Source organism: Acomys minous (genome assembly GCF_964271855.1).
Source record: "Acomys minous genome assembly, chromosome: 3".
In the NCBI taxonomy this organism is placed as follows: Eukaryota; Metazoa; Chordata; class Mammalia; order Rodentia; family Muridae; genus Acomys; species Acomys minous.
This window is the reverse complement of record NC_140485.1, coordinates 95,752,935-95,776,219: the sequence shown is the minus strand read 5'-3', so window position 1 is coordinate 95,776,219 and position 23,285 is coordinate 95,752,935. Positions and strand designations below refer to the sequence as shown.

General features: G+C 42.4%; 1 protein-coding gene across 3 annotated transcripts in view; it reads left to right on the top strand.

Moving 5' to 3' along the window:
- The window catches only part of AK9 (adenylate kinase 9), a 125,556-nt gene that overhangs the window by 1,839 nt on the left and 100,432 nt on the right, over nt 1-23,285 (top strand). For all 3 annotated transcript variants that reach the window (XR_014777801.1, XM_084775101.1, XM_084775100.1), the window contains exons 2-7: nt 543-670; nt 2,281-2,344; nt 4,378-4,430; nt 4,528-4,624; nt 6,792-6,904; nt 12,182-12,367. Coding sequence is in view for 2 of the 3 variants with exons in the window: in XM_084775101.1 (XP_084631227.1) it covers nt 543-670; nt 2,281-2,344; nt 4,378-4,430; nt 4,528-4,624; nt 6,792-6,904; nt 12,182-12,367 (641 nt within the window). In the remaining variant the exon portion in view is untranslated. The remainder of the gene's footprint in view (nt 1-542; nt 671-2,280; nt 2,345-4,377; nt 4,431-4,527; nt 4,625-6,791; nt 6,905-12,181; nt 12,368-23,285) is intronic.

Genomic DNA, 23,285 nt, shown 5'->3' with positions numbered 1-23,285 from the left:
TTGTAGTCAAGAAAATTATTTGTGTTATTTTTATTACTTACATAATAGATTCATTATATGGTTAAATATTTTATTGGCTCAAATATGTAATCAATTTACACATGCTTGAAAACAAGAAATGGTCTTTGTACAAAAACAAACAAATGCAAAAACTCACTGGCCCAATTTATTACTCATTCATTCTAACAAAAGCAACATAAATTAAAATCTGCAATTATAGACATAATGTTTAAAGTGGAAGACTGTGCCGAGAAATTAACTGCTCAAACTAGAAAAGGCTTTCCAAAATTAATTTAAAGATCTGCCTTGTAGAAATTTTATATATATATATATATATATATATATATATATATATATATATATATATATATATATCTTTTGGACATGTTGGTCTTTCTTTTAAATGGCTTTGGTTATATGCTGTTTCTCTCAAATGTTTGATGATACAAAATGGTTCCTGGGCTAAGAAATTCATGGCATTCTCCTCCCAACCTTCCTGTTCCAACCCTGTAAGTCTTTCAGTTTTGCCTTTTCTATTGCAGTGCTTTATATTATGGCTTCTGAAGAGAAGATAGAGGACCATCCTTTCGCAGACATCTTTAATGAAGATGAAACCGAGAGAAACTTTTTGTTGTCCAAACCTACTTGCTTTGTTATATTTGGAAAACCAGTAAGTTATCTCCTCTAATGCTTGGTATAACTTTATTTTTTATTTTAAAATTGCAATCTTATATTACCATACAAGACTGGAAAGCACAGAGTGTGTTCACTCTTTTTAGTGTCTGGTAGATTTTTATAATGTCACTTCAACTCTGATATAATACACGTTTTGAGTTCATAACTATCTCTCTTCTTACGCTGTGCATTAGAAAAGGAGCCTAGACTGTATTGATGTTTGTTTTAATATTATTAGGAAAGCTTATCAAAACTCTATCCCATGGTGAATGTTGCTGGTTTGAGATCTAAGGCTATTTCAGATATGATCTGAATATAAGATCTACTTAGAAACTCATTGTGAGGATCTCTGGATATTATAGAAGAGCAGGGATGTCTTAACACTGGCAGGGTGGAGGGCCCATGGGCAAGTAGTGTGGTGGAGAGTGATTGTCATCTTCTGCACAGTGGGAAGGATCCAGAAGGGGCTGTTGTAAGGCTTCCAGGCAGCTGTAGGAAGGACCTCCGTGTGAGTTCTGCCTCCAGCCACAGAGCTGGTTGATACGGGACTAGGCTGTTCAGTTAGGGAACTTTCCAGGACAGCAGCGGCAGCTAAGGGAGACCCCATCTTTAGCTTAATTTCTGATGATAACCATAGGACTTGTACCAAGAAATATTTCCAACAGTTTTCATTATGGTTCTAGTACTCCTCTTCTACTTTCAAGTCCTGGGGAGTTTGTTTTGTTTTGTTTTGTTTTTCTAGACAGGGTTTCTGTGTAGCCCTGGCTGTCCTGGAACTCACTATGTAGACCAGGATGGTCTCGAACTCACAGAGACCTACCTGCCTCTGCCTCCCGAGTGCTGAGATTAAAGGGGTGCGCCACCACCACCCACCTCACTATGTTTCTAAAAACATGGTTTTAAAGGTCATTACTGACAACATCCAGATGTAAATATCACTTCATGAGACCGACCTTTTAGCTTTGAAATACAATGATCTCCAAAGACATCAGTTATAAGAATTACCTGCCCTTAAACCTTGTTGTATGAGCTGAGGCTGCTATCACAGCAGCTTAGGAGGCTGAGGCAGGAGGGCCTCCACCTTAAAGCTTGCTCTGGCTGCAGAGTGAGTTCAACGCCAGCCGGGGCAGCTTACAGAAGCTCAGTCTCAGACTAAGGAGTAAATTCAGAGCCAATGATATAGCTCAATAGAATGTTCTCACATTATGTTGACCCCCAGTACTGCAAAAGGAAGAGGAGAGAAATTATGAAAGTGAAGTCACCGAAATTTCCATTTTCTTTTAGAAAGAAAATAAGATGGCAAATCTCAATATGAATTATAATTAGAATTACCTATTTTTGCAATGTTCTGATGGTGTAGCTTCCTGATTTCTGGTATAACTTGCCAATTGCCTTACATGATAATGAACTTAAATAAGTTCAGGATATGTGGAATTTACAAGAATTAGGGGAGAAACAGAAGGTCTAGGTTTGCTGGGCTCTCTTCATTTCATAGGGTAACCATTTATGAAATAATAACCATCAATACAGTCCTTTAACTTGGTGTTTCCGCTTAACCATGAATGAACACTTTGTTGTATTTTAAATACCATTTCTCTTTTAAAGGGGTCTGGGAAGACAACATTAGCCCGTAACATAGCACAGGCATGGAAATGCATTCGAGTCGAAGGTAAATTTAATGTCTCTCAGTATTTAAGTAAGAATAATTTCAAAAATGTATAAAATAAGATTCCAGAATGAAGACTTACCTAAGATTCCATCATTAATATTTTTTCATGTTTCCTCATCACACATCTGTCCACACGATGAACACCAGCTTCCTAACAGCGTCAATGCAGTCATGTTTTCTCAATGTCTTTGGCTCTGCCTTTCCCCGGAACCCGGAACCCGTTTCCACCGGATGTGTGTGTGAGCATCTTCTTCTCCTTAGAGATAAAGAGGAAAGAGAAAGAGCTGAATCTTCTTCAAAGCATTTCCCAGAACTTTATTACCTTTATTGGAGAGAAAAGTACATTTTTACCCATACATTTCCTTATTTTCTGCAAATGTAAGACAACAGCTGGTACACACACACACACACACACACACACACACACACACACACACACTTCTAATCCATAAAGCTATTTATTTCCTAATAGAAAAGTAAGAAAAGGATGAATAAGGAATTCATAAGAGAAGGGGCTGGGGAGAGGGCTTGCCACACAAGCGTGGGGACCTGAGTTCCATCCCAGCATCCATGCAAACAACAACCCAGGTGTGGTGGCACATGCGTGCAGCCCTGTGCTGGGGAGGCAGAGACAGGAGGACCCCAGAGCTCCCTGGCTGGCCAGCCTAGCCTCATTGGCTGTTGAGTCCCAGATCCCACAAGGTGGATAGCTCCTGAGGAGTGAGTGAGACCTGTGACTGGCCTCTAGCTCTGCATGCATGTGCTCACATATGCACACGTGTACATACACACATGCACACAGTGCACACATGTACACACATGCATACACACAACACGTGTACACACACACACACCACACTCATAAAGGTAGGACTAAATCTAATACACTCAAGAAAAGCTTAATCCCATATTACTTAAAAAATTAACACTGATTCTTATTTGCCTAACAAGTTGGTGGTGAATAGTTAAGCTCACTGAAATGACCGTCATCATTGTTGGCAAGGATGTTATGAAATAGGCACACCGTGTGCTGTTGGTAAAGCTGAGATGCCACAATTTTTATTATGTGCGTGGAGAACAATCTGGTAACACAGAGCACACGTATATAGAACTCTGAGGTGTTACTCTTTGAAAAAAAAGATATACTTTAGTTTTATGTATATGGATATTTTGCCTTCATATATGGGTGTGTACAACATGTGTGCCGGTGCCTGTGGGGGCCAGAGGAGGCCTAAGAGCCTCTGGAACTGGAGTTATAGAAGGCTCTGTGCCACCCTGTGGCTCCTCTACAAGAGCTACTGAGCCACCTCTCCACCCCATTTATTATTATTATTATTATTATTATTATTATTATTATTATTATTATCATCATCATCATCATCATCATCATTATCATCATCATCATCATCATCACCAACACCATCATCATCAAAAAGTTTATGTTTAGGAAGTTTTAAAGAAGATCAAGGCTTCCATACGTTTTTAACATCTGTGCCATCATCCAAGTCTTCTCTTAGGTCATGCTTCCACCATTCCCACCAGGAATTTCCATCAGAGAATGGCATTTTCCTGGACTTCTCAGAGTTCCTTTCTTTTTCTTTTTTTGAATCGGTGTTTATCCATTTTCACATTTCCCGGTGCATTCTTGCCTTTTATACTATGAGAGCGGGACACAGACAGACCTACAGTGATAAACTGCTGTGTACTTTTACATGATGTAGGACAATTTATAAGTCACTGTTGCACACCACGTCACTTCATCCTCTTATTGTCTCCTGCCTCCCACAGTGCGCTCATCCTAGGCACGATGATGCTTAGGGAGTTACTTCACTAAGACTGTTAAGCTGGCCGAGTGGCCAAGAGACGCCCTTCGCCTCTCTACTTTAGCCAACCTAAGTGTTGTAATGTGCATAAATATGCCTTGTAAATTCTCAGGCGATGCCCCACATTAATGTTTACTGTCAGTTACTACCCATTTAGAAGACGCTTCTTGTTTTATCCACTTGCACTCATATTTTGAACTTGTGTTTTAGCTTTATCGGTTTTGGAGGAACACATTGCAGCCGAGACTGAGACGGGGACTATGGTAAGCAAATCTGCATTTCAAAGTTACTATGATTACCCCAAATTGTGAATCCAAGATAAAGAGTGACAGTAACGTGCCACATCTGTGCTTGTGCTAGCTGCAGTCGCTGCTGGTGAGCGGTCACAGCATCCCAGAGGAGCTTGTCATCAAGTTGATCCTAGAGAAGCTCAAGTCTCCGGAAGTCGCTCACTTTGGTATGTGCGCATGCGCGTCTCCAGGGCCTCGCCTGCATTTTCTTGACATCCTCTCTCTATGCCTTTGACTCTGGAATCCCACAGCCCCAGTTGAGCTGAGCATCTCAGATAGATTCAAGTGCTTCTTTCGTTTTTAATCCTCTAGTGTGTCCTAATTTGCTTTTTTGAAAAGCCCTCAGTGTTTTGTTTTGTTTTTTTAGCGCTGTGCTATTTGATGAATCAACAGCGTTGAAAATTACCATGGCCGTTCTTGCACACCTCTAACTTCTATTCTTGTCCCCCCTGCTATCACTGGGCGGTGGGCAGGCTGTGTATGAAACCTGAGACTCCACATCCGCCAGGCCTACTCCTGTGACGTGGTCACACATGCAAAAACTCTCTTCCGGCACAGAAGGATTCTGAGCAAGGGCTTTGCTTTCTCTACTTCTTCCGACAAGGCCACTGAAGCCAGGGCAACTAGAAAGAAAAAGCAAAACACTGAGATATTTGCAAAAGAAGGAAAGAGGCATAAACATGCAATGGGGAGAAAGACGTCTCCTGGAATAGATTTATTAAATGAAAGAAGGAAAATTCCAGAAGAGAGTTAAGGGGGAACTTAACTATTAAGACTCCTGAGTTAGGGCTAGAATGTAGCCAAGTGGAAGGGCACTTTCCTAGCATATTCGGAGCCTTGGGTTCAGTTTTCAGGCCTGAAATCTAAAAAGCAACATAAGAATATAGGGATTAAAAATAAAATACAGTACAATAAAAACGGCATCAAGGCAAATTATGAATAAAGCAACAGTATCATTTGTCCTTGAAGTATCCATCTCACTTTTACTTTTTATAACATTTTTGCTAAATTCTCAAGGCTAAGCCATAGTTTGCAACTGTTCCTCAAAGTGGGGGGGAAGTAAAATTAGCAGAAAAATGTATTGAAGGCTGTAGTGGTTTGAACAGGTCTGGCCCCCATAGACATAGGTTTGAATGCTTGGCCCATAGGGAGTGGCCCTATTGGAAGATGTGGGTTTGTTGGAGGACGTGTGTGTCGCTGTGGGGGTAGGCTTTGAGGTCTCCTATGCTCAAGCTATGGCCAGTGTGGCACACAGACTCCTTCAGCTGCCTGCAGATGAAGATGTAGAACTCTCAGCTCCTTCTCCAGCACCATGGCTGCCTGTGTGTCACTATGTTCCCTGCCATGATGATATTGGCCCAAGCCTCTGAAAATATGAGCCACCCAATAAAATGTTTTCCCTTATAAGAGTTGCCATGATCATGGTGTCTCTTCACAGCAATAAAACCCTAACTAAGACAAAAGCCCTAATTTCTAGCTGAGAAACTGAGACTTATTTTATTAACAAGAGGAAAGTTTCTTGGGCAAGCAAGTGACATAATCTTTAAAAATATATTAAGGAAATCAATATGACAGTGGTACCCAAGACACAGTTCAATGAGATGATTTAGGCTTCTGTGTGGAAATGCAAGTAAGTAAGATGCTCTAAGCTCACATCATATTGGGTTCTGCTCCTTACACTATACAGAGGGTGCATGGGTGTTTCATCACTCCCTGTAGCATACATCAATATGATGTGCTTGGTTTCTCTATGCTATTAGGTACTAATTTAAGGATGAAAGTATTAGATCACATAAAATAGACCATGTCTAACCCGAGTTAAAAGAAGTATTAGCATGGAATTTCTTTCCATAAGCATCTCATCTGAAATAAACTGACTTAGATGTTTAAAGAATTTAAAACATTTGTTTCCTTATTGTTACTGGGGGGAGGGAGCACACACGTGCTATGGTATGGACGTGGAGGTCAGAGGGCAGCTTGAGGGAGGTGCTTCTCTCCTTCTATTATGAATTTGGGGATTGAACTCAGTCATTGGGCTTGTGACAAGTACCTCCCTCCCCCCCACCCCCACCAGCCATCTTGCCTGCCCCCGAGTTGAAATTTCTAAAGATCTTTCCTCCTAGCTTGATGATTTTTTTTTTAATTCAGAAAAGCATTACTCATAGCTACATTGCATGTGGTATTGACTATTAACTTAAATTTTGTGGCAGATAGCTTTATGAACTGTGCTTACTTGGTTAGTAGCTATGTAGCACTTTATAAAGTGATTACAGTAAAGCCGTGCTCTCACGTAGTGGTAATATGACAAACGGCTTGTTAACTTACCTTTTTCAGGGTACATCATCACTGAAATACCGTCGCTCTCATCAGACACCATGACCACTTTGAAGCAAATAGATTTGGTTAAAAATTTAGAACTGCAGCCTGATATCATAATCAATATTAAGGTGAGGATATTAGTTGCTCCCTGGGACAGCAAATCTTTGTTTCTCAGAGAACTTCAATTCAAGGAATGTTTTCACACTTTAAAAAAAATGGAATTATTTTACTTTTAATAGTGTTTCTGTGGGGGGGCCTGTGCAGATGCCTGCAGATGCTTCAGGAGGCCCCTAGGCTGGAGTTACAGGCAGTTGTGAGCCACCTCATGTGGGGGCTGGGACTTGAACTTAGGATCCCCTGCAAAAGCAGTGCCTGCCCTTCAGCACCAAGCCACCTATCTTTCCAGCCCATGTTTCTATGCTTTGGGGTAGTTATGGAAACAGTAATTTCTGCATCACATGTCTGCGCTTTGGCTCCTGAAGCTCCGCCCACCTGAAACAGCTCCTTGCCAGACTTAATCACAGCTACCTTAGTCAGGCAGTGTGGCCATCGGCTCATCAGAACATGCCCTGGCAGCCCCTCCCTCCCCACTCACCCCCCCTCCAACAACCTTGCCGGTTGTTCATTGCTTCTCTAGAGCCTTTCCTGTATCTTCTCTCATATTACTCATGTCTCTATAGTACATTTGTTCATTTTCCCTCAAAACTCCTACACGAGAGTATAAATCAATGGCTTGCTCATCTAAGCACAGCCTTGTACACTGTAAGGTACCTGATCCCTTTAGCAATTAAATAAAAGTGTAGGCAAACAACTCCAATGTATACACATTAAGGCACACTATATGACATTGATTGGGTCAGGGCTGGGTCTTATTTTCAGTTCGGCCCTTTATTATCCACTAGTTTGACGGACCATGTTTATATGCCTCAATTTCCTCTTCTCAAAGATGCCAACAGCTGCCTCGTGGGGCTGTGATCGTAATTTGATATGATCTACTTGTTTGTGTGAAAATGATCTACTTGTTTGTGTGAAAATGTATGACCAGCTTGGGTGTTCAGACACTGCCTGGCTCCCCAAAGGGTTTAGAATGGCTAAAATAGATTTGTTTCTCGGCTCTGATGTTGAGACTCAGGGGTGTGTCAGGGTCACCTGTGAGAAAAGAAGCCCCCTAGTTCTGACTGTGCTGTAGGCCAGGAAGGAATCAAAATCCCGAACAGGCCAGGTGGGTGATGCAGGGGTAGGCATCTTAGCACACAAGTGGCTTAGGCAGAAGAAGCAAATGTTTGAGGTTAGGCCTGGTCTGTGTAGTTAGACCAAATTAAAACAAACAAACATAAGGCTCCTGGGGCTGGAGAGATGGCTCAGAGGTTAAGAGCATTGTCGCTCTTGCAGAGGACCAGGGTTCAATTTCCAGCACCCACATGGCTGTGACTGTCTGCACCTCCCATTCTAGAGGATCCGCCACCCTCACGCAGACATACCTGCAAGCAGAGCAGCAATGCACATAAAATAAAGACACACAATTTGTTAAAAAATAATCTGACCAAACTTGAGAATGTTACACATGAGAACATATATTAACAGAGGAAGAAGATAAGTTAGCGAAAACCAAATATGATGTCCAAGGAAGTAAAATACAGATTGCATAGGAAATTAAAGCTTGGTGAAAAGAGAGTACACAGGCCAAAAGGCCCCAAACGTTAGAGTTCTGAATTTGGCTCTAATTTCCCTGGTTTCATTTCTTTTTTCTTTTCTTTTCTTTTTTTTAATAACACATTTTTATTGAAAAATCCTGGTTTCATTTCTGTTGTGGTAAAATGGCAAAAGGCACAGACTAGGAAGAAAATGTTTATTTTACAATCCTAGTTACAGTCTCTTCTGGTTTGTTTTTATTTTCTTCTTGGCACAAAGTAGAGTCACCTGGGAAGTGGAAGCAGGGCCCTCAGTTGAAGAATTTGCCTGTCTCAAATTAGCCTGTGAGCATGTCTGCTGGGCACTATCATAACTGATGCAGGATGCCCACAATGGGCAGCTCCTTCCCTTAGCCAGTGATCCTGGCCTCTGTTAAGAAGCTGAGTCAGGAGCCGGGCGTGGTGGCAGCACTTGGGAGGCAGAGGCAGGCGGATCGCTGTGAGTTCGAGGCCAGCCTGGTCTACAAAGTGAGTCCAGGACTGTCAAGGTTACACAGAGAAACCATGTCTTGAGAAGAAAAGAAGAAGAAGGAGAAGGAGGAAAAGGAGGAGAAGAAGGAGAAGAAGAAGAAGAAGAAGAAGAAGAAGAAGAAGAAGAAGAAGAAGAAGAAGAAGAAGAAGAAGAAGCAGCTGAGTCAGAAAGCAGGCCAGTATGCAGCTTTCTCTGTGGTTCCTGCTCCAGGTTCCTGCCTGACTTCCTTCAGTGATGGGCTGGTGCTTGGCAATGTAAGCCAAACCGTTTCTCCCCTGAGTTATTTTTGCTCACGGTGCTTATCACAGCCACAGAAAACAAATAGGCACAGGGTCCCAAGCCCATATCAACGAAAGCAGTCAAGACTGTCCTCCACAAACATGCCCACAGGCCACTCTGATCCAGACAGTCAGAATCTTCCCAGGAGATTCTAGCTGGTGCCAATTTGACAACTAAAATTAGCCACACGTGCCTAATAACTGGGGGCAGATGCAGGGGAAGTGGGATTAGTCATTGGCCAAGAGGCGAGCCACTCCTCGGGAAGGATGCATCTCCCAGTAAAAATGAAAAGTCTTGTGTGGAAATCATAATGTAAGAAGGCTCCATATAGTGAGCAAAGGTTTTAACTTAGTCCATTTGTAAACTGGACAGTGTCTCCTTTGGCTTCCACTGAGGAAAGCGTAGAGGGCCCACCTGTAATATAACCCAGTGTAACGCATGCTTCTCAGTAGTTTGGGGTGAATGGGATAAAAGCCTACAAGTTTCCAGCTTGGGCCCCATGAGTCTCAAACCATACATAAGTCTCTTTAGATTATATGTAAAAAAAATTGCATGTATGCACATTTTTCTGAGGCAAAGTGCATGGCTTTCATGGTGCCCTGAAGGAGTTTGTGCCCCCAGCAGGCAACTAGGGCAGGCTATCAGAGCAAATGGCAGAGTGCCCTGACAGGGGCTTGTTCATATGCAAATTCCTGAGCCAAGAAACAGAAAGGGGGCTGGAGAGATGGCTCAGAGGTTAAGAGCACTGGCTGCTCTTCCAAACGTCCTGAGTTCAATTCCCAGCAACCACATGGTGGCTCACAACCATCTATAATGAGATCTGCTGCCCTCTTCTGCCCTGCAAGTGTACATGCAGGCAAAACACTATATACATAATAATAAATAAATCTTTTTTAAAAAAATAATCAGAAAGGATGGGAGTAACACCCAGCTGTTAGGCTGCTCTGTCTTCCAGGTGCTTCTCATGTTTATAAACTGAGAACCCCCATCTGGGGGCACATTGGGCAGGGGGCACTTGCTAACTTAATGGTTGCTTCCTACAAATATATAGGGCTTTTAAAAATTACCTGAATTAGTTAAAATCTCTTTGTAGCAAACATAGAGATCCCACATCCAAATCTGCCTCACTAAATACACAAGCGCACACACCCATCTCCACATAGAGATAGAGGATGAAAGTGAGCGAGGATGCCATCCACAGTTTCTTGCTTCCTTTGTTTCTCTCGATGTGGTTGTCACCAGAGAGAGTCACAAATGCTAAAAACAAGACAAAACACACAAAAAACCTATGTTGCCCAAGATTACTTCAACTCAATCCTCCTGCCTCTGCCTGCTCTGCTGCTCTGTGCTGGGACTGCTGCTGGTGTTTCCTCCCCACACCTGGCTACTGGCCATGTTTTTTGAAGTACCTAAGCCACTCTGACCTTAGCAAACTCTAAGGGGCACAGGAATCTGTCACAAACTCTCCAGATGGGCATGTCTCTGCTCTTTGAGCATTTATATCATAAAACATCGACTAGATACTTTTAGACCCCTAAAATGTTTCATTTATCCATGCACGAGTGTTGGCACACATGCCGTGGTGGAGGGCGAGGGACCTGTCCTCAGATCACACACTCCTGTACCCAATTTTCATGGCTTCCAGCGACTGAGCCCAGGTCATCAGGTTTGCTCCGCAAGCACTTTAACCCACTGAACGATTCCCCACCCCAATCTAATTTTTTTTTAATCCTACAAAACATTCAGAGCAGGATTCTCGGTCTCACCCCATCACTATCGCTAATGCACACAGAGAGATGAAGAGTGGATGACGGGTCCACCCTGTGACACAGGCATCTGGGGTGGTGATGGCTTTTCTCGTGGTATCAGATTACTTCCCTTTAGGTAGCTTGAGAGCCTAGTAAATAGACGTACATTGAAAGCATTTTGAAAGATGGAAGTTACTTGTACACTTTGTTTTCTGCTTTGGTTGCCATGTGGAATATGTATTCTCCACTGGCAGGATTTAAAGGCTAGATAACATAATCGTCCATAAAGTGACGATAAATACAGCAAATATATAACAATTTTTTGGTAGGAGATAGATGAATTTCTCTGTCATTTTCTTTCCCTCTTTAGCCTCTTTAAGGTAAGCTAAAATAAGAAAGTCTTCCTGTGAAACTTTGCAGATTAAACTGATTTTCTGTTCTACTTTTTATTCCTTCTACTATTCTGCTAGCCCTCTTTCTTCTGTTTAAAATGCCTGATAATACCAAATGTATTCATTTCAGACAAGTAAAACTGCTCACCTGGCAGGCAAATCATGTGCTGAAATTTGCCATGTGACTGGATTTGATGCAATACCATCATAGTATTGCATTTGCTCAAATTATAAAGAAAAATTTAAATTCATCTAATGGATAATGGGAAACAGAAAATAAAAACTTACTCAAAAACTTTAAAGTCAGGCAAAGCTGAAGTTTATTCAAAAAGGAACGAACCCCAAAGAACTAGAGAAATCATGCTTAGAAAAGAGATAGAGGGGTTGGAGAGATGGCTCAGCAGTTAGGAACACCAGCTGCTCTTCCTGAGGACCCAGGTTCAATCCCTAGGACACATATGGTGGCGCACAACCTCTGTATCTCCAGGTACCAGGGATCCGATGCTCTCTTCTGGTCTTCATGTGCACCAGGCACATACATGGTACACAGACATACATGTAGGCAAAACCCCCACACACATAAAAAAATAATAAATTCTTTAAAAAATAAAGGTAGAAGAAAAAAGAAAGTTGCACTTTCTGAGCAATTCAGATCAATGGGCAGACTTACAAAGTTCCATGTGTGAGAAGGTTCTGTAAGCGACTACACTATGGGGTGGGAATTCTGAGAAGCAAGAGTCCAGTGTCTCATTACTATTTCACCCGTCTCTCTAGCGTGGTTTAATGTGAGTCTGCCTTCCAATGACTCAATAATGTTTCTTAGTGCGGCGACTACGATTTATGCCAAAGAGTTTCTGGACAAAGGCAGCACAGTGCCACCGGCTACATCTACACCAGAGACCAGTGGGACCCTGAGATCATTGGGAGTCGGAGGAGAAGGAAGAGGGACGCCCCCAAAGATGGAAAGTCTGAAGAGGAAGAAGAGGAAGAAGAACAAGAAGAGGAGGAGGTAACTAACGCTCCAGTGTGGTCCATGACCACACTGGGCACCTTTAAGCTACGGACTAAGCAATAGCAAGGGAAAGCACAGGCGCCAGAGAAAATTACTTTCTTTATGTTTTTGTGATCTGGGGGATATATCTAAAAGTACCTCATGTTTTTAGAACTGTTTGAGTTTTAAAATATGTTCGTTAAAATTGGTATATATTACACAGAGCAATGGGTTTTGTCTTGACATTTTCCCATGTGCACACAATGCTCTTTGACCATACTCACCCACCTATTGCCTTCACCTCTCCCACTGGTCCCATTTTCCTCCAAATAGTCACCTTTGTAGTTCAGTTCTGATTTTTTTTTTAAATCCAGATTCCACCTATAAGAAAAAATATGCCACTTTTTTTTTCTGAGTGTAGCTTATTTCACTTAGCGTGATGATGATCTAAGTTTTTCTTGCAAATGATATTATGGCAGGAAAATACTGCTATACATATGTGTATAACACACACACACACATATACACCCACACACATACACACAGAATTTTCTGTTTATCAATAGATGACCATGTGGGCTAACCCCATAACTTGGCTATTGTGAACAGAGCTGCATTAAACATGATTACAGGATGCTCCTGCACACTGGCGTTGACGCCTTTGGCTGCACACCCACAAGTGGCTTGGCTGGATCATGCATTAAATTACATTTTAGTTTCCTGAGGAACTTCCACATGGTTTTCCATAGTGGCTAGACTGATTTACCTTTCCACCAGCAAATATATAAAAGTTCCTTTCCCTCTGCATCTGTACCAGCCATGTTGGTTGTTTGTTGTCTCAGTGAGAGCCCATCCAAGCTGTTTGAGATGGAATCTCAGTGTAATTTTAATTTCCATTCTCATGGTCAATAAAGATACACATCTCTCATGTATTTCCCCCTTTAATTAAACATAGGTTCTTTTCTCACACAATATAAGCCAAATACAGTTTCCCCTCCCTTCACTCCTCCCAGTTCCTCCCCACCCACCCATCCCAGCCCCACACCATCTGGATCCACTCACCCCCTTTCTGTCTCTCATTAAAAAGAACAGGTTTTTAGAAGATAACAAGAAAACATAACAAAATAAATTATAATAAGATAAAACAAAAAACATCATCACATCCAAGTTGGGCAAGACAAGATAACAGTAAAGTAAAAAAGCTCTGAGAAGGCACAAGACCCAGAGATCCACTTGTTCACATGTCTGAGAATCCCACAAAAGCACTAAGGTGGAAACTGTGGTGTGTATGCAGAGGACCCGGTGCAGACCCGTGTAGGCCCTGTGATTGCAGGTTCAGTCTCTGTGAATTCATACGAGCTTTGAGCAGTTGTCTTAAGGGCCTTGTTCTCCTGGGGTCCTCCATCCCCTCTGTCTCCCCTGCTCTGTCTCTTCTTCTGCGGGGTTTCCTGAGCTCCAAGGGAAGGCTTTGACGGTGACATCCCATTTAGAGCTGTGTGTCTCCCCCCTGCCCCCTTCTCTCTCCATCACGCCCCCTGCCTGTGGGTCTCTGTCTTTGTTCTCATCTGCTGCAGGAGGAAGCCTCTCTGATGATGGCTGAATAAAGCACTGATCTATGAGCGTGGCAGAATATCATAAGGGGTCATTTTATTGTCATCTTTTTTAGACCAGTAGTATTTGGTTTTATGCTAGGTCCCTGGGCTATCTAGACGCTGGTTCTTGGTCACCCAAGCCGTATCGGTTACATGGGTTCCGTCTCATAAAATGTGCATTGAGCAAATCAGAATCTGTTGGTTGCTCTCACACGGTTTGTGCTCCAATTGCCTTAGCATATTTCAGAGGTAGAGCAGATTCTAGAGGAAAGGTTTTCCTGTTGGGCTGACGTCTACTTGTCTCTTTGGGTAGTTTTTCATGTCACAGACACTAAAGCATGGCAGTGAAGGCTCTGTATAGGAAATGGCTTGACCTCTCCATGTTCCATGAGCTGTGTGGGTATTGTCTTCAACAATGGGGTCTGGCTGTCAGTCTGTGGAAAGCAACCTGTTGTTTTGGCAATAGTCTGGGTGGTCAACAACTCAAATGGATGAAACCCAGTCCTGGTACTGGAAGCATTGTTTGGTGACAAGAGATGGCCAGGAGGGGCTCCATCTCCCTCGTTTTTTGAAGACTTCCTTAGGATCACCTTCATGTGTCCAGGAAGTTTCCACTGCCCTGTTTCCATTCTGCTCCCCAAATGCTCTTCAGTTCTAGCTGTTTCTCCCCTCATTCCCATCTCTCCTCCCCTGCCCACTTGTTCTTCCATCACTCTCCCAACCCCTGCTCCAATTCACCCATAAAATCTATTCCCCCTCCCAGGAAGATCCATGCATCCCTCCTAGTCCCCTCCTCTATGCCTAACCTCTCTTGGTCTAGGATTGTAGGTTGGTTATCATTTATTTATTTAATTTATTTAACATACACATACAAGCAAATACATATCATATTTATCTTTCTGGGTCTGGGCTACCTTCCTTAATTTTCTAGTTTCGTCCATTTGCCTGCAATTTTCATGAATTTTTTAAAGAGCTGAGTAATGCTCTATTGTGTAAATGTACCACATTTTCTTTATCCGTTCTTCTGTTGAGGGACATCTAGGCTATTTCCAGTTCCTAGCTACTATGAATAGAGCAGCAATGAACATAGTTGACCAAGTGTCTCTTTGATGGGAAGGAGTGTCCTTTGGGCATATACCCAAGAGTTTTATAGCTAGGTTGAGGTAGATCCATTCCCATCTTTCTGGGGAACCCCATACTGATTTCCATAGTGGATGTACAAGTTTGCACTCCCACCAGCAATGGAGAAGAGTTCCCCCTGCTCCTTATCATTGACAAAATGAGCTGCTTTTGTTGTTGTTGTTGTGGTGGTGGTGGTGGTGGTGGTGGTGTTTTTTTTTTTAATCTTAGCCACTGTGACAGGTATAAGATGGAATCTCAAAGCAGATTTGATTAGCATTTCCTTTATGGCTAAGGATCTTGAATGTTTATTTAAGTATGTCTCAGCCATTTGAGATTTCCCTGTTGAGAATTCTCTATTTAGCTCCGTACCCCATTCTTAATTTTTTTTTTTTTTTTGGTTTTGATATCTAATTTTTTTGAATTCTTTATATATCTTGGATATTAGTCCTCCATCAAATGTGGAGTTGGTAAAAAAAATTTTTCCCATTCTGTAGACTGCCACGTTGTTCAATTGATGGTGTCCTTTGCCTTGCAGAAGCTTTGCAGTTCCACGAGGTCCCACTTATTGTTTTCTTGGTGCCTGTTCTATCGGGATTCTGCTCGGGAAGTTGTCTCCTGTGACAATGCGTTAGCGGTTATTTCCCACTTTCTCTTCTATCAGGTTTGGTGTCTCTGGTTTTATGTCAACATCTTTGATCAACTTGGACTTGAGTTTTGTGCAGGGTGCTCAGCATGGACCTATTTACATTCTTCTACATGCACACATCCAGTTTAACCGGCACCATTTGTTGAAGATGCTATCTTTTTTCCAGTGTGTATTTCTGGCTTCTTTCCCAAAAATCAAGTGTTCATAGGCATGTGGGTTATATCTGGTCTTCAATTCCATTGATGAATGTGTCTGTTTTTATTACTAGAGCTTTGTAGTAGAACTTGAGATCAAGAATGCTAAGACCTCCTGCAGTTCTTTTACTGTTTAGAATTGTTTTAGCCATCCTGTTTTGTTTTGGTTTTTCTTGGGGGAGGGATTTATTGTTTTGTTTTATTTTTTTATTTGTGTGTGTGTTTCCATATGAAGTTGAGAATTGTCCTTTCAAGACCTGTGAAGAATTGTGTTGGAATTTTGATGGAGATTACGTTGAATTTGTAGATTGCTTTTGGTAGGATGGCCATCTTTGCTGTGTTAATCCTACCAATCCATGAGCATAGGAGATCTTTCCATCTTCTGAAATATTCTATAATTTCTTTCCTGAAAGGCTTAGAACTTTTATCATACAAGTCTTTCACTTTCTTAAAGTTACCTGAAGATATTCTACATTATTTGTGGTAATTAAGAAAGGACTATTGGCATTAACTCTTCTTTGATAGTCTGGTAGAATTCTGTGCTAAAATTATCTGGCCCTGGGCTTTTCTTTTTTTGCTTTTTTTGTTTGTTTGGTTTGGTTTGGTTGGAAAACTTTTAATGACTGCTTTTGTTTCACTAGGGATTATGGATGTTTAAATTATTTCTCTGATCTTGATTTAACTTTGGTAAGTGGTATCTATTAAGAAAATTATCCATTTCTTTTTTATTATCCAATTTGGTAGAAAACAGGGTTGTAAAGTATGTCCTTATTGGTTCTCTGGATTTCTCTAGTGGTTACTGTTATATCCCCATTTTTTGTTTTTCATTTTGTTAATTTGGATATTATCTCTCCACCTTTTAGTTAGTTGGGATAAGAGTTTCTCTAGATTGTTGATGTTATCAAAGAACCATCTCTTTGTCTCATTAATTCTTTGTATTGGTCTTTTTGTTTCTATTTTATTGATTTTTTTAGCCCTCTATTTCTTGCTGTCTACTTCTCTTGGGGTATGATTATTTCTTTTTGTTGTAGATCTTTCAGGTATGCTGTTAAGTTGCTAGTAGAGGTCTCTCCAGTTTTTTTATGTATGTACTTAGTGTTATAAACTTGCCTCTTAGAACTGCTTTCATTGTGTTCCACAGTCTTGGATATGATATGTTTTCATTTTCACTCAATTATAAAAAGTTTTTCCCTTTTTTTATTTCTGTCTTGACCCACTTTTCATTCAGTGGAAAGTTGCTCAGTTTCCATGAGTTTGTGGACTTTCTGTTGTTTCTGTTGTTGCCATCCAGCTTTTATCCCTGGCGATCTGATAGGCTGCAGGGGGGTATTTGAATTTTCTTGTATGTGGTGAGACTTGCCTTGTGTCTGAGCATATGGTCAGTTTTGGAGAAAGTTCCATGAGGTCCAGAGAAGAATATGTGTATACATACATACATACATACATACATACAATGTCTGCTAGGTCCATTTGGTTTGTAATGTCTGTTAGCACTAGCATTTCTGTTTAGTTCTTGTCTAGATCGCCCATTATTGGTGCGAGTTAGGTACTGAAGATTCCCACTGTCAGTGTGTGAAGCGTCTGCCAGCAGAAGCAGTGGTTCTTTCCATCCTCACCAAAGTTCCCATGGCCACACTTCCAACACACACGGGGAGGAAATCCCAAGGCTGGTGGAAGGCACTGCAGTCCTGAGCCTGGGGTACCAGGCACCTGTTTTAACGTGATTCTACAGAGCCATCATTATAGCTGCAGCACAGATCATACAAGTAGATCAACAGCACAGGGTAGGGGCCCAAGACATCAGCTCACAGAGCTACACACAGCTGAAGCTCTATACAGCTGCTGTAGACAGGCTGAAGAGACATCATCTTCGGTGACTCGTGCTAGGGAAATGAGAAGTGCACAGCTATAGGGATAACACTAGATCCTCACCTTTCACACAGCACCAAAACCAACTCAAAATGAACCAGAGACCTTAACATAAGGCCCAAAACTTTGAAACTACTAAAGCAGTGATTGCCAACTTTCTTACTGCTGTGTCCTTTTAATACAGTCTCTCATGCTGTGGTGATCCCAACCATAAAATTATTTCATTTGCCACTTCATAACCATAGTACAGTTAAGAATCCTTATGTAAGCATGTGAGATGCGGGATATGTGATATGTGACCCTTGTGAAAGGGTCCTGGGACCCCCAAAGGGGTCATGGCCGACAGGCTGACAACTGTTGCACTGGAAAAAAAACATGCAGGGAACATGTGAGGAGCTGGGCAGAGTCAGCAGCTCTGAGTGGAACTCTGTTAGTCCAGATGCACTGGCAAGAATAGACTATAGGAACTGAATCAAAATAAGACTTTCTAGCCGGGCAGTAGTGGCGCACGCCTTTAATCCCAGCACTCAGGAGGCAGAGGCAGTCAGATCGCTATGAGTTCGAGGCCAGCCTGGTCTACAAAGTGAGTCCAAGACAGTCAAGGATACACAGAGAAACTCAGCCTGAAAAAAAAACCAAACAAACAAAACAAACAAACAAACAAAAAACTAACCAAAAAATAAGACTTTCTATCTAGGGAAAGCCACAATTACCATAGTGAAGATGCCATCTGCAGAATGGACCAGAGCTATCAGAGCTAACGCTAGTGCCAAGGTGAAAGTTAAACTTCCTGTCAGGAAAGCTCCTTCACATTCTGAAAGCCACCTGCTTTATTCAGAGCAACAGTTATTTGACACCTACTAAGTGTCAGGCGCTATAAGTTGTAGAATCAAGAAGTAGAGCAGTTAAAGAAACAACGTAGGTATTCTGATAGGGATTGCATTGAATCTGTAAATTGCTTTTGGTAAGATGGCCATTTTTACTATGTTGATTCTTCCAATCCACGAACAAGGTAGATCCCGCCATCTTCTGATGTCATTTTCAATCTCTTTCTTCAGAGGTTTAAAGTTTTTTTCAAATAAATCCTTCACTTGCTTGGTTAGGGTTATTCCTAGATATTTTATATTGCTTGTGGCTATCGTGAAGGGAGTAATTTTTCTAATTTCTTCCTCTGCCTGTTTGTCATTTGTATATAGGAAAGCTACTGACTTTTTTGAGTTTATTTTGTATCCTGCCAGTTTGCTGAAGGTGTTTATCAGCTGTAGGAGTTCTCTGGTGGAATTTTGGGGGTCACTTATATACACTGTCATATCATCTGCAAATAGGGATAATTTTACTTCTTCCTTTCCCATTTGGATCCCCTTGATCTCCTTTTGATGTCTTATTGCTCTGGCTAGAACTTCAAGAACTATATTAAAGAGATATGGGGAAAGTGGGCAGCCTTGTCTGGTCCCCGATTTTAGAGGGATTTCCTTGAGTATCTCTCCATTTAATTTAATGTTGGCTATTGGTTTGCTGTATATAGCCTTTATTGTGTTTAGAAAAGTGCCTTGTATTCCCGATCTCTCCAGAACTATTAAAAACAAGGAATTTCCAAAATTTGTGGACAAATGGATTGAACTAGAAATTGTCATAATGAGTGAGTTCACACAGAAGCAAAAAGAGCTAAATGGTATATACTCACTTATATCGAGACACTAGTCCAAGGTGTACGTCCCCATGAAAAACTGTACCTACCAGGATAGTGGGTAAGAGGGGAGGACATCCTATTGAAACTTTAGGTGTGAGAAGCCTGGGAGAAAGAGGAAATAGAAGAGTCCAGCGGGTCCTGGAAAACTACAGGCGAGTCTGGGCCCTGGGGTCCTCCGCAAACTGTGGCAACAGCCAAGGAAAAAATAGGCAATAAACCTTGAACCCCTACCCGGACTAGCTGATGGACAGGACATTCTCCACTGTTGAGTGGAGAAGGAGATCTAACTTTCACACAAACTCTGGTGCCCCATATTTGAACATGTCCCTTGGATGGAGATGCCTGGCGGCACTGAGAGGAAAGATAATAGGTCACCAAGGAGAGACTTGATACCCTATGAGCATATTCAGGGGGAGGAGGTCCCCCTCAGACACAGACATAGGGGAGGGGAGGGGAGTAGGGGGGAAGTGGGAGGAAGGGAGGAATGGGAGGATACATGGGATGGGCTAACAACTGAGATGTAATATGAATAAATTAATAAAAAATGTATAAAAGAAAAAAAAGAAAAAAAATAAAGATAATTTCAGATAAAAAAAAAAAAAGAAACAACGTAATATGGGCAGTGAAGTAGCCAGTCGTAATTCACTTAGTGAGGGCAATTTCTGATAGTGAGAACCCAGAGGGAAATCCAGAGTCCGCTTTCACAAACGTGCGATTGGGATATCCTGAGGCAAGTCTAGTAAACAGAACGTGTCGGGGCAAAGAAAGGGTGTCGGAAGGAAAGCGTGATAGTAGGTTATCTGCGCGTCTCTGCTGGGCTGGCTTTTGGTGCCCGGATGAGACGGGCCAATCCCTGCCGTGGTAAGGCGTGCCGCTGATTGACAGCTTTCAGCTGGGGACTGGATTCTGTGGAGTCTGTCGGGGTTAGCTTATGGAGGAATGCGTGGCAAGTTGTCCCATGTACAGGGCAGTCTCCGAAGGTTAGCTTTACTGTATAAAGAGGCGCTGCGTGACACTCTGCAGCCTTGCTCCAGTGACCGTAGGTGCCTCTGCTTTGTTTTCCCAAATCTTCCATTTGTTTCTTTATACCTGTTAACATAGTAACTCCCATTAAAAAGATCAAGATGACTGACTCAGAGGTAAAGTGTTTGCGGTGCAAGCATGAGGACCCGGGTTCAGATCCCCAGCTCCCATGTAGAAGAACCCTGTAATCCCAGCACTGGGGAGACAGAGGCAAGCAGAGTGCCAGCCAGACTAGTCAATCAGTGAGCTCCAGGTTCACTGAGGGGCCCTGTCTCAAAAAAAAAAAAGAAAAAAGAAAAAGGAGAAAGGTATTGAGGAAGGTAGGTACCTGATGTTGACCTCTGGCCTTTGTTGACCTTTGTACATGAACAGATATACATACATACATACATAACTCACACATATACAACACACACGTTACATGCAGCACACCTATGGTACACACGCATAACACACACAACACACAGATAAAACAGCCTCACTTGTAAGTGAGTCAGTAGATAATAACCATCAACCATTCCATCTTTTATAAAAGGAAGCCTCAGCAGATAAAACTAAAAAGACCTCATTCTGGCATAAATACATTACACCTCCTGTATCCAAGCCAGCATGGCGCTTATATGATGAGAGATGGAGTTCAAGCATCATTTAGTTCCAGCATGCAGCTGTGCTGCATCAGTTAGTGATGTCAGCCAGGGATATAATGATGGAAGCTGAGGACTGAGGTAGGCTACGGCTGCACTGACCGTCCAGCACAGCAGTACAGTGGCCATGCCTACTCAACCTTAAGTTGGTAAATATTGTGTAAAACTTTGTTTCCTTCTTCAATAACACTAGCTACATGTCACGTGCTCAGTGGTCAAATATGGTTGTGTTTTCCTACCTGGATGTGAGGGTTCTAGAACATTCCCATGACTTCAGAAAGTTTCCCTGGACAGCAAGAGAGCCATTCCTCTCTTGAGAGCAAAGCTGCCAATCAGCTCCAAGCAGGCGTTGATACATCCGATTCTTACATAATAGGCTGGCTTTGCCAGAGACTTCTAAATCAGGACCTTTAAAATAAAAATAACTGGCAACAAGTCCAAAGTGCTTAAAGTACAGTGCTGGCCACTGCCAGGTGAGGTGGTGTGTGAGCCTTTGGACTAGGCTTGGGGGCAGGGGCCTTTGCAACACTTCCCAGGGGCACAGCCAGCCTGTGCTGTTACAGTCCATCTGATGCTACTCATGGCTTCCCGGCTCCTCCCCAGGGCCATTCTTTTCATTACAGAAGACCCAGTGGTCCCCCAAATAGCACAATCCTTACAGGCCATCCAACAAGGGGCTCCTGTACCATACAACAGAAATGCAGTGTGAAGCACGCATAATTTTAAATCAGCTACTACCTATGCTTTCAAAAAGTAAAAATAAGCAAGTAATCTCTTAAATCATAATATTTTTAGCAGTCATCTGAGAATTTAATACATGCATGCAGTATATTTTGAGGCTGTTTGTCTTATTTCTCTCCTTAACTCCTCCAGGATCCACGCTCTGCTCTTCCAGTCAGCCCATGCCCTTTGCTTTCTCCCGTAACCTACCAAGTCCAATTGATGCTGCTCATATCCTCATGGGTGTGGGGGGGGCACCCACCAGAGCACAGTCAACCTGCCGGGGACCACGCCTCTAATCAAAGCTGGCTCTCCCTCCACCCACTGTCAATAGCTCATCAGCTATGGTGGGTGAATCATGAGAGCCCCCCCCCCTTGCTGGAATGCTGACTGGCTTGGTCTTGTAGGGGTCGTGTGCAGGCACCCGCAGCTGCCGAGAGTTCATCCAGAAAACAGTTTCACCTCATTCCTCAACAACTCCTGGCTCTTGCATCTTTTTTTGGTTTTGGTTTTGTCTTGTTTTCCAAGACAGGGTTTCTCTGGGGAGCCTTGACTGTCCTGGACTCGCCTTGTAGACCAGGCTGCTTTGAACTCACCGAGATCCACCTGTCTCTACCTCCCGAGTGCTGGGACTAAAGGTGTGCGCCACCACGCCCAGCTCCTTCTTACATCTTTTTAAATTTAAATACAATTACATTATTTCCTCCCATTCTGTTTCCCTCCGCCACCTCCTCCCCTGCTCTCCACTCCCTCTCAAACTCCAAGCCTCTTTTCTTGCATTGCTATGGTTTGTGTAAACACATACGTACAAGTTGCTGAGTCCATCTAGTATTACTTGGTGTACATAACTTCAGGGCTGACCACTTTGGGATTGGATAACCAACTGAGCTTTTTCATCCCTGTGGGAACACTAGTTCTCCCTCTCTTAGCATCCCTCAGTTGCCTGTAGGTTTTTTGTCTGGGGGTAGGGTCTTGTTTAGGTGACCATACTGTTGAAGCACCATGGGTGAAGCTTCCTTGTCATTTGTAGGAGACACCGCAGATGTCCTGGTCCTCTGGATCTCACTCTTCCCCTCCTCCTCTTCCGTGATGTCCCCTGGGCCTTAGGTTCATTGTAGATGAATCTCCTAGGGCTGGGCCCACATGATCAGCTATTCTCTGCACTTTTACCAGTCTTGTTTTTTTTTTTTCCTGTAATAGTCTCGGTCTGGTGCAAAGAGAAGTTTCTTTGATGATGGGTCAGAGCTACACCTAATACGTATTTAGAATGTAGTTAGGGATCATATGGTATAGTAAAGTCTACCACCCACGACTTCACTGGCCCTGGGTAGTTGGCTGGTTTTCCATGCATGACTTTTGTCCTGTTGAGTGGATCCTATGGCTTTTACATCTTAAGAGATTTTATTTAAGCCACTATAGTTGGAATTTTACCTAAA